This window comes from Eptesicus fuscus, chromosome 10, assembly GCF_027574615.1.
Source record: "Eptesicus fuscus isolate TK198812 chromosome 10, DD_ASM_mEF_20220401, whole genome shotgun sequence".
NCBI lineage: Eukaryota > Metazoa > Chordata > Mammalia > Chiroptera > Vespertilionidae > Eptesicus > Eptesicus fuscus.
In genome coordinates, this window is record NC_072482.1 from 62,700,160 (window position 1) to 62,719,810 (window position 19,651).

The 19,651-nt window shown below is 43.6% G+C and overlaps 1 protein-coding gene across 1 annotated transcript in view; it reads right to left on the minus strand.

Moving 5' to 3' along the window:
* Window positions 1-19,651, minus strand: part of LAMA4 (laminin subunit alpha 4) — a 145,608-nt gene that overhangs the window by 52,234 nt on the left and 73,723 nt on the right. Inside the window, exons 10-13 of the mRNA XM_008160047.3 lie at window positions 13,124-13,235; window positions 10,004-10,171; window positions 7,653-7,846; window positions 2,022-2,138 (exon numbers count right to left, since the gene is read on the minus strand). Of these exons, the coding sequence (XP_008158269.2) occupies window positions 2,022-2,138; window positions 7,653-7,846; window positions 10,004-10,171; window positions 13,124-13,235 (591 nt within the window). The remainder of the gene's footprint in view (window positions 1-2,021; window positions 2,139-7,652; window positions 7,847-10,003; window positions 10,172-13,123; window positions 13,236-19,651) is intronic.

Consider the following 19,651-nt stretch of genomic DNA (forward strand, 5'->3'; position numbering starts at 1 on the left):
CATGCATTGAGGTGGGGGACACTAAGGAAAAAGCAGATTTTATTCAGAACATTTAGATTTGATATGCTTATTACATATCGAAGTGGTAGATGAAATTGTGATTTCGCTACAAACCATGCTGAGTTCATACTTGAAAATGTCAAGTAAGCATTCAGATGTAAGGATTTGGACCTCAGGGAAGGCATCAGAGTCAGAGGTATAAACTGTGGAATAATACATATAATTAATTTTTAAAGTCTTGGGATTCAATGGGAGTAAATGGAGCGTGAGTATAAATAGAAATAAGGGCCCACGACTGAGTACTGAGCCATTCATTATCCAGAGCAGGGATCAACCCAGCCCTATGCCAGGTATGGCCTGAGGCTGTTTTTTTGTATAGCTCCTGGCTAAGAATATGTTTGTTTACATTTTTAAGGGGTTATAAAAAACCAAGAAAAGAATAAGGGAGAGCAGTTGTATGTAGCCTGCAGAGCCTCAAATATTTGTCCCTGAGAGGATGTGCAGCAGTGAAGCCAGCAAAGGAGGCTGGCAAGAAATGGCCAATGAGGGGGAGGAGAGCCGGGTGAGTGGGGTATTGGAGGAGCCAAGACAGGGTCTTTCAATAAGGAAGGAAGGTTAGCGGTGCAAGGCTGAGAATGCTGAGGAGAGAGAGGCGACCATGGTTTTGGCTATGTTGAAGTTGCTGGTGACTTGGACAAGCACAGCCTCGGCGAGGGGCCGGGACTCCCATTTGGAGTGGGATGAGTACAGTAGACAGTGTGGAGCTGGGGGGGTGGGTGTGTGTGGGGGGTGGAAACAGTAACTTTAAATGGCTCAAGATATTTTGCTGTGATGCTGAGAATAATATTGAGATGTAAGTCAGGTCTGTTTTCTCCTTAATTTTTGAAAGATAGGGGCTATTAAAGCATGTCTGTATGTTGGCAGTAATGATCCAGTGAAGAGTAAAAACTGGGTGAGCCAAAAGAGAGATGACATGCTTTTGGGAGTCATACCCTACTGCCCTGTATTCAAGATGAGGAAAGATAGACTAAAGAAAACAGGTGGAGGAATGAGACTGTATCAGAAGGGACACCTTATTATTTATTACAGGAAGGAAGGTAGACATCTGGATACAGATACAGGTGAGTGGTAGATTTAGGGAGGAAATATGAGGGGGGGGGTTCTCTTTGTTCTTAATTTTTTAGTGAAGCATGAAGCAAATTTACCAGCCAGACTGATAGAAGAGGAGGTGGGTTTTCCCCCAGGCATGTTGGCTGTCCTGGATGCTGGGCATACTTGGGTTTATTGGGGATATAGGGTTAGAATTCTCGGGTGAGTACAGTAGGGGCATAGTATGGAAGTTAAGGGTGTTTGCAAAGAATGAGTATATTGACAATTTTAGCTGCTTAAGGTGGGATGAGAGGATATGAGAAGAGGATAAATGAAGTAGAGGAGGTCTCCATGTGGCTAGAGAATTGTTGGAGTGGGCATTCTAGAGTAAGATAGAGATGGTGCTTAGGGTGGGAGGTGCTTGAAACTGGGATTTGGGAGGAGGTACTGTTATTGAAGACCAGAGTATGGCCATAAGAGGGATAACAGAGGTGGACTGGAGGAAAAGCTTGTTGGACATGAGTTCAAGGAACTGGAGGTCTGAGAGCTGGTGAGCTCATCCATCTGAATTCTGATCTCTCTAGGGATAGTGATGGGAGTAGGGATGGAGAGGAAGACAGGGAGCTTGGTGCTCAAAGACTGAGATGGTGATCACACACGGCACTATTGAGCACTTGAACTACGGCTAACATAATTAAGAAATTAAAAAAGTTTTAATTTAATTTTATTTTAAATCATTTAAATTTAAGTAGCCATATATGACTAGTGGTCACCATTCAATAAAAGAAACTGAAAAATTTAGTCACCTGATCTTAGTTTTATAATGCCAGCTAAATTGATAGATTTGAATTGGATTCAATTATTCTGTGACACTGAGCTGCTGTTCTAATCTGCTGTCAGTACAAACCTGCACAGGTCACATATGTCCTTACCTTTATTATTTCATCAAGTTCTATAAGGGTCAGACGAGGCGTTACCAGAGAGTCTGAAGATGTCCTCAGGGAGGCATTCACCCCATCCATGTGTCCTCTCACTTTGTCGTGTTGTTTCTGTAGGAAGGAAGAGTAAAGGACAAAGAAGAGAAGACGGCTTTAGAGAAAGCATCAGAGAGTGGTCAATGTCCACTCGTTGTCCTTGCCCCAGGCAGATCCGGGTTCCAATCTCAGCCCCACCACCTAATTGCTGTGCGACTTTGGGGACTTCTACCCTTTGAATGCTGAGTTTCCTCACTATGACACGGATATAACAAAAGGAGGCACCTTGGGAGCTTTGAAGCTTGTAGATTAATAGTTAAAACATAATCATCTCAGAGCTAGCACTCATTTATCCATAAATGTAAAGTGGAACTATGAAGACAGGGTTGAATGCAGGCTCTATATTTGCAATAATTGGAAAATGAATTAATTCAAAAAAGTATTTATCATGTGCTAACTTGGGGGCCAAATAGCTCATTTGGGTAGGAATAAAGCATATACAGAATAATCTTAATGTCTTTTGTAAAATTTAAAATGGCTCTATTATTAAAGCACAAAATTGTGATCTTGCTTTCTCCCATTCTGAGCTCATTACGTTAGATGCTCAGAATTTTTGAGGAGGGAAACTGCCCAAGTTGCTGATATATATATTTTTAATTTAAATATATTTTATTGATTTTTTACAGAGAGGAAGGGAGAGAGATAGAGTTAGAAACATCGATGAGAGAGAAACATCGATGAGCCGCCTCCTGCACACCCCCTACCGGGGATGTGCCCACAACCAAGGTACATGCCCTTGACCGGAATTGAACCTGGGACCTTTCAGTCCGCAGGCCGACGCTCTACCCACTGAGCCAAACCGGTTTTGGCCTGATATATTTTTTTGATGAATTTTATAATTTCCACCTTCACTATTGGACAGGGATGTTGTGATTCTGAAGAAATATTATGGAGCTTCAAGTGAATTCAGAGTTTGAAAGCAAACAAGAATGAAACTTTAAGAGAGAAAAGTAAAAGATTAATTTTACAATCAGTAAAAAATGAGTTAAAGTTACTTTGAAAATGATAATTTAAGTTAAGGTTGAAATATATAAGCTATGGTATAATCTAGGATATCCTAGAAATAATTACAGAGGCTCAGATATAGTAGGACAGTCATTAAAACTTAAGTTCATCTTAATGTCTTCTTTACTTCCTGAGGTCTTTCCTGATTTAGTGGAAAGAAAGATGGAGTCCATCTTCTCCAAATATGTTGCTACAGGGGAAGATAAAGGTCTAGAGACAGAAAAGAATCTCATTTGAACATCCCCTTAATGCAACGACATTAAAAATATCAATTTCCCCTCAATATCCATCAAGCTTAATACAGTGTGACTATCTGGGGTTATTCTTATCTCCATAAGGAGCAGTGTTTAGACAGCTCTGCACAAAAGCAATATTTTAAAGCATATAAGGAAGGGAGATGGAAAACGGTTGGTATTAGTTAGCTCTATCAGAGCAGTTTTCTTTTGACAAAATCTAAGCTATAACCACATCTGGAAGCCCTGAGTCTGGGTCACCTTAAGGGAATACTGATAGCACCCCAAGGTCATAGCCAAACTTCAAAGCTGAGTGTTCACAGCACTGCATGGTAAGTTCATTTGCAGTAGTTGGAAAATGATATGCTTCAAGTTAAAGGGTTTCCCCCACTTATCATACTAGTAGCCCTGCGCACGAATTGGTGCACCAGTAGCTCTCTTCTGGGCCTGGCCGCTCTGCGCCTGCTGTCCACAGGCTCTCCACAGCCCAGAGGCCCATCTGCGGCCAGGTGTGGAACGCTTGCCTCGTTGCCGTGGTAACGAAGCAAGCATTCCATCAGGCCGCTCATGCTGCCCGCTCTCAGCAGCCACCCCCTGGGACTGGGGGACTCCGGTGGAGCTGAGAGGACTGGGCGCCATCATCTTGTGGCTATGGGTGCCACCATCTTTGTGATGGAGTGATGGTTAATTTGCAGATTACCCTTTTATTAGATAGCATACCGTTAGAATGAATAAAATTAGCTTTGGAACAAATATATTCCTACAGAAAGATGGTCAACTTGAACAAAAGGAAGTTTTCAAAATAATTATGAAAATGACATAATTAGCCCTATTCTGCATGCTAAGTATCCATTGCACATATACAAAAAAAAAAAAAAGTTTCCTGATCTTAAAATAAATGATAGAAACAGTCCTGAGAAGGCAGAGCTTTGGCTTATGAGACTCTCTAAGCAGTGCTTTTTAAAGAGTATTCAACCTACTTTTGAAATATAAAATTTTATATTTATCTGAAAAAGATTTTTATCATGCTGCTACCCTTTGGTGTTGGGAGTAGGATAGTGAGGTAAATATGTAATTATTAGTTCTGTGGCTGCTGTTAGCAGACATCAAAATGATTTTTTTAATTTTAGTTTTGTATAAAGACTGGATTTGGGGGTTATGATAATTAATAAAATTAAAATACTTTCATTGAGTGGGGGAGACAGATCCACTAACAGATGGTCACAACACAGAAGGAAATAAGCACAAGGTGTACTATGGGATGCTGGAGAGGAGCTCCTGCTCATCTGGAAGGATGGGGTAGCTTCCTGGAGGAGGTGATACCTGGGGCTCTCCAGGCAAAGGAGAAGAAGTCTGCTTTCAGGCACATGGGATTATTGGTAGAGTGAGATTGTCTGAACTGAAAGTGTGAAGCAGGGAAAAGGCAAGAAACATGGCTGAGGAGGCTGGCACGGGCCCATCAGAGAGGCATCTGTATGCCACGTGAAACAGCATAGACTTTCCTATAGGACAGTGTCTTTCACGTGTTTTTAACCATAGCCCACAATAAAAAATGTATTTTATGTTGCAATCCAGTAAACATATGTAACTAAAGTAGAAATGTGATGAAACTATTCCTTAGTCTAGTTTATGTACTTGGATATTCTCTATTTTATTTTATTTCCCCCCCTTTAAAAAAATGCTGGTTATAGCATTCAAAACTTATTTTGATTCACTAAGTCAGTGATTTTTAACTGGTGTGCTGAGGCAGGCACACTGGTGTGCCACAAGAAAATTTGAAAAATACAATATCTGACTTTCAGTCAGGGTCACTATTTTTCTCTTAGATTGTAAAAAAAAATAAAAAAATAATAAAAATAAAGGACAACAGCCAACACAACAATAGCTATCTGGTGTGAATGAATAAAAATTATACCTATTTTTTTGTTAGATTGGCAAAATATATTTTTTGGTGTCGCGGAATTTTAGTAATTAGTTTATGTGTGCCATGAGATGTACAAGGTTGAAAATCGCTGCATTGAATGGTTCACAAGCTGTGGTGTCAAAGGCACTCTGGTGAGGAGGAAATGAAGGCTTTTAGAAAGAGCAAAAGGTAATGGTCAGTGATTTAGGTGGAACACTAGCAAGATGGGGAAGATGGGTTGGAAGGGAGCAAAAATGGAGGAGAGATAGGAGGAAGCTATTTTGGTTGAGAAATGAAGGCCCAAACTAGAGAAGTTATAGAGAAATGGAAAATAGAAAGAGCTAAAATTATTCCAATGGTAAAATTGGCAGGAACCTCTGGTTGACGAGATGTGGGAGGTGAGAAAGAGGAGAAATTAAAAAATAAGGATGAAGCCCAGTAATTCTCTTGAAATCTACTTGAGGAAATTATTATTTTGTGCTATACTTATAAAATTTTGTTGTGTAAGATAATCATGCATTTACTTAACAAAGGATGCTATCTTGACCATCATTATTCTGAAAACTAGAGGGCTAGTGCAAGGATTTGTGCACAGGTGGGGTCCCTCAGCCTGGCCTGCAGGGACTGGGCTGAAACCAGCTCTCCGACATTCCCTGAGGGGCCCCGGATTGCGAGAGGGCAGTTCTCAGGTGACACACCCCAGAATCAGGCTCCCTCCTCTCTGGTTCCAGGTGCATCATCTGAGAACCACAGCTGCCAAGTCACCGCAGTTCAGCAGCGCCTGCATTGAGCATCTGCCCCCTGGTGGTCAATGTGCGTCATAGCTACCATCGGACGGTCTAAGGGTCAGATGGTCACTTAGACTTTTATATATATAGATTATTGGCTGAGGTATTGCTGCTATTAGAAACTGGTGCTGATAAGTATAATTTATTTTTATTTAGGACACTTGAGGCCTTGTGCACGAAATTTGTGCACTGGGGGGGGGGGTGTCCCTCAGCCCTGCCTGCATCCTCTCCAATCTGGGACCCCTCAGGGGATGTCTGACTGCCTGTGGGATCGGGCCTAAACAGGCAGTTGGACATCCCTCTCACAATCCGAGACTGCTGGCTCCCAACTGCTCGCCTGCCTGCAAGCCTGATCACACCCTAACCACTCCCCTGCAGGCCTGATCGACACTGAACTGTTCCCCTGCTGGCCCGCTCTCCCCCAACTGCCCTCCCCTGCCAGCCCGATCGCCCCCAACTGCCCTCCTCTGTCGGCCTGGTGGCCCCTAACTGCCCTCCCCTGCTGGCCTGGTCCCCCCCAACTGCCCTCCCTCCCCTGCAGGACCAGTTGCCCCCAACTGCCCTCCCCTGCTGGCCTGATCGCACACAACTGCCCTCCCCTGCCAGCCATCTTGTGGTGACCATCTTGTGACAACATGGGGGTGGCCATCGTGTGACAACATGGGCGTGGCCATCTTGTGACCACATGGGGGTGGCCATCTTGTGACCACATGGTGGTGGCCATCTTGTGCGAGGGTGTGACAGTCAATTTGCATATCACCTCTTTATTATATAGGATTTTATAGGGACTTACTGGGAGATAGTGATGACTGAAAATCAGGGTAGAGAGCCTAATTTAAGCTGATTTTGCCAACCATAAAAATAAACATAACTGAATTAATGAGTTTTCTCATAGCTGTTTCCTATTTTTCACTCTAATATTTATAAGTATGTCCAAAGATGCACATTTCTTCCTATCAGATGACTGCCCTCGATGGTGGTGGCTGTGAGTACCTGCCTTGCCTGAAGTACACATATGACCACAGCAGTTCTGAGCCCTGGATTTGTGGGCATACACAAATTCTGGCCCCACAGGGATAACTGCCTTTGCAAACTATGGGCACATCTGGGATTTTCCTCACCTCTTTGTATTTGCATGACCTTGGCCTGAATTAGACTCCCTATGTCTGCTGCTGCTGAGCAGCCTGGCTATGAGATTTACTTACCATGCCTTTCCAAAAATTACACACATCCTTACATGAACATAGTTTTGGGCTGCTTTGGTGTTCTAGTGCTCTCAGTATAAGAAAAAGTTAGGCATAGGAATAGTGCCATACTTCTCACTTGAAAGAGCAACACATTCATACATGTGGACCCAAGCACCAAGAATGATTGCATTCTTATCAATGCAAAAGGCAAACAATTCTAACGGTCTCTACTTGGTTTTGGGTGTACACATTTACATCAGCAAATTACAGTGGCAAAAATGTGAAAATATTTTAAAAATATGAATATTTAAATGTACCAGTATTTTTAAAAATTGTATCCAACTTTACCCTTTTGGCATACATTTGTGTTGTTCATGCCTGAAATGTATTTCCAGTTAGAGTGTCCATTGTACCTCGTGGTCCCGCTGCTTGGCTGCCGTGGCTCTGTTCATGTCTTCTGCATCCCTGATACGGTCAAGGGCCTGGTCAAGTGATTCCTGGAGGTCTGACAACTTAGCATTGTAGTCTTCCAGCTGTTCCAGGACCACAGGAAACAGAGAGCGGGTGTCATTGTACAGCCGCTGCCAACTCTCAGCCTGGCTCAACACTGGAAGAAAAATGACATGGAAATTCAGTCTGGGCTTCTCTTGTCTCCTCCCATTCCATCCAGCATTTAGCAGAGATGAAAACTTGTCAGACTATGCCTTCATTAGCAATAAAGATGGATGGTGTTGTTCACGAAATAAGTCCATGTTTCATATTTGAAGTAAAAAAAAAATACTATTTTGTAGGATTTGAGAGCACCTGGATGGCAGTCAGCCAAAAGGAGGTTTGATTAGCTTTCCTATTGAGATTACATTTTATGTGGAAACCATGCAATTATACTATGTTGATTATTACCCAGATTATTTCTAATTTTACCATATAAAATGGGTTTGGATATATTATAGTCTTATTATTAAAATAACCAAAATTATCTTGTGTGTTACTGACAAATGATGTTTACAACCATTCATTTTCTCTGTTCTCTCCAGTTAGCTCCTTTAGCTCAAACCTAAATCATTATTTTGGGTGGGAAGAAGATTAAATGGTAATGGTATATGTGTCTTAGCTTTCTGATCAAAGTTGCATGCATTGACTATGTGTCTTCATTCCACTTTTCCTTCAGGGAATATCAATCTGACTTGTTCAATTTTTTGTGTGTTTTCTTTCATCACCATGAACAGAAGACAAAAGTTCATGGCTGAGTAAAGAAAGTGGTTGAAAATGCCTTCACTAGTCCCATTTCTCCAGGGAAATCTTATTAAATTCCAAAAAAGGCAAGGAACATAGAAGTATCTGGCTGTGACATTAGACTTCAGCCTTTCTGACAACTGACTTCATCCTGACTCAGAAATGGGGCCTGAGATTCTACTTTGGTTTTACTGTTTCTATGACTTTATATGTCTGCTATGGTACTATGCCTTTATATTGAGACTATTCCTCTTCTAGAGTGTTCACATTAATTGTTAGCAGAAATTGGTAGTGACAATTGCAAGAAAATGATCTAGGGCAGGTGTTCCTAATCCTTTTTGTGCTGCAGGGCCCTTTGTAATCTAGTAAAACCTTCAGAACCCTTCTTAAAATGTTTATTAAAATGCATAAAGTAAAATACATAGAATTACAAAGGAGACCAATATATTAACAAACATTTGGTAATATATGTGCTTCTTTAGTAATGCATTAAATAACAAGATTTAGAAGTGGGACTAGTAACCGCTATAATTTTGAATTATTGATGAACTTAATGTTTTGAGATACCAGCAATAGCCATAATATGATATGCAAACCCGTTGCTTTTTTTGTTGATTGTGTAGATTAAAATGGACACAAATGCTTTGCAACTCTTCCCATCAAGAGTGGAGTCTATTTCCTCACTCCTTGAACCTGGGCTGGTCTTGACCAACAGAATGGATATGCATTGTTGGGTTCTAAGGATAGGTCTCAAGAGGCCTTACACTTTCCATCCTTGCCCTCTAGGAAGGCAGCCATCATATGAACAATCCTGGGCTAGCTTCCTAAGACACGGAGGGAGAAGCCCAGCCATCTCAGCTAAGGCCCCATACACGCGAGTCAGCTCAACCATGCCTCCTGGAGCAGAGCAGAGCAGAGCTGTCCTGGTTGAATCTAGCCCAGGTTGCCAACCCATGAAATCATGGGTAAATAAATGGTTATTGTTTTAAATGAATATGTTTGGGTGGATTGTTAGTAACTGATATAGGGACTAACTCAGAGGTTCACTAGTACTATTATGACTTGATGTCTACATGTATCATTAAAGGAAATGTTAAATTCCCATTGAGGTTAAAAGTCATTAAAAGCCATTCATGGACCTCAGAACATGAATGTTGCTGAGCGTGTAGCTTTACTGGCTTCTCAACTGTAGTTCTGGGAATTGGTTTCCATTAGCCCTCCTTCCCGTTTCTCATGTTTTCATCAACTGCTAAGTCCCTGTGTTTTTCTCCTCAGGAGTAAAATTTCTATAGATTCCTTATGGAACCTCAGCTGTTTCTCAAAAGCTTAAGGTTGGGCCTGGATCTAAAAGTTGTGGTCAGATAGTCAGGTTGTGCTGAATGACTCCCTGAGGACACATGTAAGTTCCAAGTAGCTGTGAATATTGGGAACTGGCTGTTTTGACCAAATGTTGCCCTGTGTCTCTGTGTCCTCTCCTGGACCCACAAAGAAAGCAGACATGTGCTGGGCCCCAGGGGCTGAGTGGACCTACATTCATGAGCTTCGTCTGCCTCTTCATCCACGAGCTCCCGTTGAGTGAAGAATGGTTGACGGCTTCTAATCTCTTCCAGCATCTTCTGGGCCAACACCAGCTTCTCAGAGATTTCCTCAGAGCTAAGCTCTTGCTGCTCCCCATAGTAGAGCATCTTGTTGTTGATCTCTGAAAGGAAGGACATGATGAGGGAAGGCAGCAGGGAGAGATGACTGGGCCTTTTACAGCCATGCCATTGAAAACACGGGGGAGGACGGGCATACTGATGTTCACACTGCAGATACTGATGCCGGCATCCGCGTTCCATGTTTATTCCAGGGAGAAGTAAAACCTGAGGAAATCACTCCTCTTTGCTTCCCATTTGGTGTCTTCAGAATGGGAATGGGATTAACACAACGCCTGCCCTGATTTCATGGAATCCTGTGTCTGGTTTTTGAATCACATTTACATAGTGGCTCAAAAACATTAATATTTAAGGCACACAAAACTGGGGTCTTTGATCAACCTTTTATATAAAATATATAACTTGGAGAAAATGTTCTGAGGTATCACCTGTCATATGTAGGATACATTGGAGATATTAATCAGACTTTAGCCAAGGATTTATCAAGGCTTTAAGCCAAAATTAGAGTATACTGTAGTTGTTCAAGTGAGTCTTTCAGATGGTTCTGCAGAGTAGATATACTATAAAGGTTTGTGTATTTCTTCTCATATGCATTTTTTTTTTGCAATTGCTATTAGCCTTCTGTATATGACTGTTGGTATTTTGACTCTGGGTTATTTTCACCCCATGTCCAGAAATAGGATGGAGAGTTTTAGAACTGGAGGGACTGATGAGAGTCAGAGGGATTAAATGAGTTGTCGAAATATTAGCAGAGCTGAATAGTTCTTTGACTCCCTGTTTCTACTACAGATGATCAAATTATATAATTGCCAACTTGTGCTATAGGAGCTCCAGGAGGAAGCATTCTATCTTCCTGGCATAAATGAAGCTGTGTGTCTGTGGTTTAGTGTGACATGCGGTTTGGCAGACACTGTTGTCACATAAATTATACCAAATAAGGGCTTGTATTTTCTATGGCTCATAGCTTGAAGGTCGCCAGTAGTTATTTTAGAGATGGCTGGGGATGGGAATGACACACTAGTGGTGTGGTGCAGCATTCCTGATTTGTGAAGGGAGAAAAAAAGAGGAAAGAAGTTTTAATACTAGAAATACTACTCAGAAAGTTATAGGGACACCAAGATATGCTAAAAAACTTATGAAGGGATTAAACATTCACTTTTCAAGAAAGTCTAAAACACTAACTCCTGAAATAAACTAAACATAGGTTCCCCCTCCCCTTAGAACTAGCATTTGCAAGGCTAATTCTTTGGTGTTTTGATAAAAATATTGTATTTACAATTTTGATCTGTTTTATTTTAGCCACTTCTGGTAGAGATTAGAAAAGGAAATGTAGATAATAGCTTTTTTGCCACTGGTCTTTGGAGACTGTTCATACATTATTATAAAAAGGTAAAAACTGATGGAAATTAGTTTCCCATTTACATTCTTTTGTAATTTTTTAAATCTTTTCTTATGCTTAAAGCAGTGATTTTCAACCTGTGTCACAGCACATGGCTGTGCACAAGAATTTTTAAAACATGCAATACCCATTTAGTCAGGGACACGGACCTCTTTTCCCTTAGACTGTCAAATAAAAAGATGGCAATAGCTGTCTGGTGAGAAAGAATCAAAATTATACCTTTTTTGGGGTCAAATTGGCAAAAATAGATCATATATTCTTTGGTGTGCCACGGAATTTTAGTAGTCAGTTTATGTGTGCCATTAGATGAAAAAGGTTAAAAATCGCTGGGTGAAAGGGTTTAGAAACTTTCTAAATAAGAGGGCTTAGAAACTTTCCTAATGAAATGCTTTAGAATAAAACTTTGAGTTACAAAAGCAAAAGTAAATTATTTCCCCTGAATGGCTTACTAAGATGAACGTTGGCTTTATTTGCTACCTAGAGGGACATTTATTCCTTAATTAGATGAGGTCAACTAATCTAGGTTTAATCTCACTTTTAGAACAAATCAATACTAACTCTAAAATGTTAGAGAAAAAGAGTATTTTATTGGGAGATGCAAAAGCATGCAATAATGAGGATGGGAGTGGGAAGTGCTTCAAATGTATGCCATTTGTCTTATTGTGCATTATAGGCACCAAAGGAAATATAGCAAATGATTCATTTTGGCTCAGCGTATCCATTTTCTTGGAATATGCCCCCTATACCTCAGTATAAAGATATGAATCTCCCACTGTGGGTCCCTTTACTGCCATTGTGCCCTGGGGTGCAGTTGGTCTTGTCATCCAGCTCTGAATGCATAGGATAATAAAAACCATGGGAACACACACACACACACACACTGCTTCCTTGCAGACTGTAACCCAAGGAATTTCTCTTTATCCTAGAACAAACAAAGTTGCCCGTTTTCTGTTGGTAAATGAAGGCTGGTTTTCAATGCACCAACCAGATAGGCTTTAAAATGCAACCTGTATTTACCAGAGGCTAGAGCACAAGTAAGTGAACATTCAAGGGGAAAGGTCAAATTACCACAAAGCTTCTGGGCCAAGAAATCTCACATACACCCCTCCCTGTTGTTCGTCTGGATTGGGGACCAGAGCACGTTGCCTGCCTGATTCTTGGGAAAGAGCGTCAGAGACAGCTCAGGACGATGTGGGTTAGTAGACAGTTTACTGCCTCTCTAAAAGCAGTGTGTTTGCGGCCAGTCATCAAGAAAAACGTTGAATCCTACTCAACTGCTGCATTTTAGAGACACCACTGCATGCGATTTCCTCTGCCGAAAAGATATTTTGGCATACCACTTCTGTAAAAGGCCTGCAAAGTAGGTGATTCTGTACATTTATTCTTGAAAACTTACAGATTGCAAGGAAGGATGAGTGCTCAGAAATCCCAGGTAAGTAACTTGAAATGCAGACCTCATGTAAGTTCAAACCTATAGCACTCTAACAACAGTCCTTGGCACGACCGTAAGCACTAATGGTAGCTATTAGTTTTTATTGTTGTGAATAACAGGAATGATGCCTTGACAGGGAGCTGAACCAGAAGAGGATATATTTACCTTGGATGGTATCCCTCATGTCGTGGGCTTGCTCTACGAGCTGAGTTGCGTGGTTAATGGTATCCATACTTTCCTTCTCAGCCAGCTGGCTCTTTCTTGAAGCTTGACTTTCCTATAAATAATCCGTGTAAACACCAGATTAAATTTAGGAGAAGGGAATGTTGTATATGTATGTATATGTGGGGATGGGTGGGAATAATGTATTTCAAAAACAGAGATTTCCCTGACATAGGAAAGTTCTATAACATATAGTAAAATGGTCCCGGAAACCATGCGTGAAGGCTGCTGTGATGACCAGCTTTAGGATTACAGAATGCTACAGAATGCTACAGAATGCTGCAAAATCAGATGCCATTCCTCTGCCATCCGTCACAGCTCAACCCAAACCAGCTGGCTTTCATAGGTAATTTACCCTTTGAATTTTTACTGTATCTCAAGATGCCAGACTAGGAAATTTCCCACGTGTGCTGAGCAGTTTGACATTGTACACTAGAGAGCTTAAAGCTTCAAAGGGAAAATTGTCAAGAAAGCAGGCAGATCTTGAAATGCTCCATGCATCCCGTGGCTCCTGGGTGGTCCAATCACTGGTGAAACTGAATTGCCGCAGAGATTCAAAGGCTTAGGCGCACTGGGATAAATGCTGTTTTCAGTGCTGCACTCCAGATTCCATCAACAGCGGTGGCACTTGAGTACAAATAACCGTTCAGGCAGATTGGCTCAGAGTGAATGGCGCCCTTCTCCGGGAAGCTGACTCCATTTCTCAACTCGGGAGCTTCTGTTTCGGAGTTCCCACTAAGCCTTTGTTAAAATGAAATCCCAACCCCAATGTGGCTTCTGAAGAAAGGATGTGTGGGGGTGCATGTGTATGTGTATGTCTCTGTGTGTGCAAGGACAGAAGCTGATCTAAGACAGGGTTCAAGGCCAGGACACTTGTCTACATGCAAGGCATGGGGGCCGGGCACTTCCTTTTGGCATTAGAGAGACTGACTCATGGGTCCTATTTAAGAGGAGAACTTCCGTCTCCCACTTGCTGCACCTGGTGTGGTGTGGCTTTGTTTTGGCTCAGCTCTGTCACAAAGGACTACAGCACCTGAACGGACTGCAGGGTGATCCGCCACACCGACCACTGGTAACCATTGCACAGTGGCCCAGGACAGAAAAGTGGCCGTTTCCGAATTCTCTCCTTTCATCCGGTTTTAGCCAGTGGATTATGCCATGATTATACCTGGAATGTTTTCATACTTCCCAGGCATAACCCACGCAAGTGGCCCTTGGTCAGGGAAGAGAATGTAGAAATCATATCATAGCTCTGGCCGGTGGCTCAGTGGTTAGAGTGTTGGCCTATGCACTGAATGGTACCTGGGTTGCAGGTTTGGTGTGCGTGCAAGAGGCAATCAATGGATGTGTCTCTCACATCAATGTCTCTCTCCCCCTCCCTCCCTTCCGCTCTCTACAAATCCTCAGGTGAAGATTAATAAAACAAACAAAAAACTAAACAAAAAGCAAGAACAAAAAAGAAAGAAAGAAAGCATATCATCGCAAACATAAGCTCTAGAGGCTTTTTTCCCCCGGCAAGTCTGAAATTCCCTTCACACAAAGCTCCCTGTGCAGCAGTAATACAGCCACCAGTCCCTTCCCTAAATAGCGAGCTCTCTGAATGAACACTGTGTTCTGAGCCAATGCGTTCCTTCATCCAATGCCTATCTTCCTCTTGGCTTATTCCAAGGCTTTCCAGTGACACAAAGTTGGTGGTCATTTTAAAATTAAATGATGCAGGGCATAAGATTAATATTATTCTTGATGTCACCTCTCTCCACTTTTTAAATATATGAATACAGTAGTTTAGAACATTAAAACATTTAACAAGTTGATTTTTGATCTAGTTTAAATTGAATTATATTTGAACAGCACAACATCATATTTTTGGCTTTGGCTTCAACCTTCAAGGGAAAATGCTATTGTTATTAATGTATTCATTTTAGTTATTATGGAAACGTTGAATTGAAGCAATGGAAGACAGCTGGAGGATGTCCTCTCTCTAAGAAAACCTCTTCTTCCTGACAAACACCAGAGGGCGCTTATTTATGCTTAGCAAAAGACTCCGTGCCAAAGAGGAACTGCCATTACTTTAAATTGCAAAATTTCTGGCTATAATATATAGTAGTGCCTATGTGAATGTTAAATTTTTTTCTGTAACTTTGCTTGTGGAAGGAAACTAATGATATAGACACATGATAAAACGGGTGCACCTTGCTCTAAGAAAAGCTGAGATTAAAAAATTATCTCACAACCATAAATCAGTTAATGATGAGTAAGTGTATAAAGAGTAATGTACCTAGAATACTAATTAAAAACAAATCAATAAGATTGAGGGTGATAATCAAATCTATCTAGGTCAGTGGTTCTCAACATTTCTAATGCCACGACCCTTTAATACATTTCCTCATGTTGTGGTGACCCCCAACCATAAAATTATTTTCGTTGCTACTTCATAACTGTGAGTTTGCTACTGTTAATGAATTGTAATGTAAATATCTGTGTTTTCCGATGGTCTTAGGCTCTACAGCTCTACCTGTGGTTGAGAACCGCTGCTGTAGAGCCTAAGACCATCGGAAAACACAGATATTTACATTATGATTCATAACAGTAGCAAAACCACAGTTATGAAGTAGCAACAAAAATAATTTTATGGTTGAGGGTCACCACAACATGAGGAACTGTATTAAAGGGTCGCGGCATTAGAAAGGTTGAGAACCACTGATCTAGGTGATCATATATTTTATTGTTTAAATGGGGACACTTTTGAGAGTGAAAGGAGGATCTTTTAATAATCACTCTGGGAGATAAGCATAAACAGGGACAGACAGTCTCGAACAAAACAACAGTAGGAATACTGGTTTGCCATTTCAGAATCTGTATAGTGACATCTACTTCTGTGGGTTTGCCTACCTCCTAATCATTAAGACTTCCAAATACCTGTCCAGCCTTGATGCCTTCCCTGAGCCACAGACTCAAATCTCTACCTGCCCTCTGGGTATCCATAGATACCTCATCCTTAAAATGTCCAGGGTAATCCATTCTGTACTTTTAGTCTTAGTCATCCATTTCTCCAAGCCAGAGCTTTCCTCCTTGTTCATCCTCATATCCAATTGATCACTGAATTTGTTTTGATTCCACTTGTCTTTCTGGCCCCTTCCAATTCCCCACTTCCACAGTCTCAGATCCCTGGTCACTGCAATGCTTTTCAAATGAAGACAATGTAGCAATCAACCACTCTTGTTTACACTCCTGTGCAGTCTCCTAATTTGTGTCCCTATCTTCAGATCTTTACTCACCAACCTATCACCCTTACCGAGGAGGAATGCTTCTGAAATTCCAAATCGGATCAGCCCATTGTTATAAGTAAATGCTTCAGTGTCTTCCAAAGTCCACAGGGTGAAAGTCACATGTTTTAACATGGTGGGCAAGGTTCTTCATGATCTGGCCTCTGAGAACTTCTTTAGCATTATCTCCTGCCCCTTGACTTACAGTTAATCTTCCAGAAGGCCCAGGAATACAGCATGCTTTACATCTTTCTGCTTTGTGGTAAATTTCCTTTGCTTGGAAGTATTTGATAAACTCCTAGTCATTCTTCAATGCACAGGCCAATGCTCATCTTCTCTGAGAAGTCTCCCTACGGTGCCCCTGCTGAAACAGTTATTTCCTCCTTAGAGTTATCTCTTTAGGCTGTATCATGCCTCGATTATCAAATGCTGTATATATATATATATAGACATGTATATATATAGGCATATATATATATATTTAGAGATATATATAGACATATATATAGACATGTCTATATATATAGACATATATATTTACATGTCTGTTTTCCCTACTAGACAGTGAGCTCTTTGAGAACAGGGGTCTTAATGTATTCATTTCAGTATCTATAGCATCTAGCGCAATGACCTTTATATGCCAGGTGTTAAGTAATGCTTTTGGAATTGAAACATTTTTAGTTTTTGTCCTGCCCTTTTTTTCAGGATCAGAAATGAGGCTCAGGTGCTTTTGATGTGTGGAGGTGACCTATTTTCCTTCCATTCCTAAAGATCTCTTTTCATCAAATGCATGGGTATCCCTTAGGAGGTCCCCAGAAGAAGGGGTGGGAAAGGGCTATAGCATTTCCCCAAAGGAGGTTAGAGGACTTGGACATGAACGTTGGGACAAAACCAATAATTTCAGGTTAATGTAAATTGTGAGATTTGGGTCCCATGAGATTCATGTGACAGGTAATTTGCATACAGAGGTATTTTCAAGTTCAATAGGCAACGTTAGTGTGACTTTTATCACAGTGGGAACCTACCGTGAGATCTTTCCCTCTGAAGCCAAACATTACTTTCTTTTTTTTTTTTTTTTTTTTTAATTTCTTTATTGATTAAGGTGTCACATATTTGTCCTCATCCCCCCATTCCCATCCCACCCCTCTCCCCACGCATGCCCCAATCCCCTGTTGAACTTAACCGTTGGATAGGCTTATATGCATGCATACAGGTCCTTTGGTTGAACTCTCCCCCTCCCCCCACCCTCCCCCTACCCTCCCCTATCCTCCCTCTGAGGCCCGATAGTCCGATCGATGCCTCCTTGCTTCTGGTTCTGTTCTTGTTCCTCAGTCTATGTTGTTCATCATTTCCCCTAGATGAGCGAGATCATATGTCACTAGATATATACTAATAAGCATTGAATGTGAGACGAGCAATAATAGTTATGCTGACAGGCAAATGAATCAGTCTGTAGCGAGCTTCCCCCTGGACCAACATTTCTTTTGAGACTCAATTTCAATGTCCAGTAGTTCCTTATGTGTACATGTCAGCACTGACCCCCCAGCTCTGGATGGTGGACAAATGGCGGTAACGGAGGTCCGACTCCCTCTGGTTTGGTCTCGGCCGAACCCAGGGGCACGGCGTCACCCGGACTAAGGGGCACGTGGCCTCACCCATACCCAAGGGGCGCGTGGTCTCACCCGGGCCTGGGACCCAGCCTCACCCGGATGGATCCAGGGGCACACGGCCTCACCCGGACCCAGGCTCTGGCTTCACCCGGACCCAGGGACACTTGGCCTCTCCCAGACCCAGGGCCACTTGGGCTCACCCGGGCCTAGGTGCACGAGGCCTCATCCGGATCCAGGGACGCATGGTCTCACCCGGACCCAGGGACGCTTGGCCTCTCCCAGACCCAGGGCCACTTGGGCTCACCCGGACCTAGGTGCACGAGGCCTCATCTGGATCCAGGGACACATGGTCGCACCCGGACCCAGGGACGCTTGGCCTCTCCCAGACCCAGGGCCAATTGGGCTCACCCGGGCCTAGGTGCACGAGGCCTCACCCGGATCCAGGGACACATGGTCTCACCCGGACACAGGGACGCTTGGCCTCTCCCAGACCCAGGGCCACTTGGGCTCACCCGGGCCTAGGTGCACGAGGCCTCATCCGGATCCAGGGACACATGGTCGCACCCGGACCCAGGGACGCTTGGCCTCTCCCAGACCCAGGGCCACTTGGGCTCACCCGGACCTAGGTGCACGAGGCCTCATCTGGATCCAGGGACACATGGTCGCACCCGGACCCAGGGACGCTTGGCCTCTCCCAGACCCAGGGCCACTTGGGCTCACCCGGACCTAGGTGCACGAGGCCTCATCTGGATCCAGGGACACATGGTCGCACCCGGACCCAGGGACGCTTGGCCTCTCCCAGACCCAGGGCCACTTGGGCTCACCCGGACCTAGGTGCACGAGGCCTCATCCGGATCCAGGGACACATGGTCGCACCCGGACCCAGGGACGCTTGGCCTCTCCCAGACCCAGGGTCACTTGGGCTCACCCGGGCCTAGGTGCACGAGGCCTCATCTGGATCCAGGGACACATGGTCTCACCCGGACCCAGGGACGCTTGGCCTCTCCCAGACCCAGGGCCACTTGGGCTCACCCGGGCCTAGGTGCACGAGGCCTCACCCGGATCCAGGGACACATGGTCTCACCCGGACACAGGGACGCTTGGCCTCTCCCAGACCCAGGGCCACTTGGGCTCACCCGGGCCTAGGTGCACGAGGCCTCACCCGGATCCAGGGACACATGGTCTCACCCGGACACAGGGACGCTTGGCCTCTCCTAGACCCAGGGCCACTTGGGCTCACCCGGGCCTAGGTGCACGAGGCCTCACCCGGATCCAGGGACGCATGGTCTCACCCGGACCCAGGGACACTTGGCCTCTCCCAGACCCAGGGCCACTTGGGCTCACCCGGGCCTAGGTGCACGAGGCCTCACCCGGATCCAGGGACACATGGTCTCACCCGGACCCAGGGACGCTTGGCCTCTCCCAGACCCAGGGCCACTTGGGCTCACCCGGGCCTAGGTGCACGAGGCCTCACCCGGATCCAGGGACACATGGTCTCACCTGGACCCAGGGACGCTTGGCCTCTCCCAGACCCAGGGCCACTTGGGCTCACCCGGGCCTAGGTGCACGAGGCCTCATCCGGATCCAGGGACACA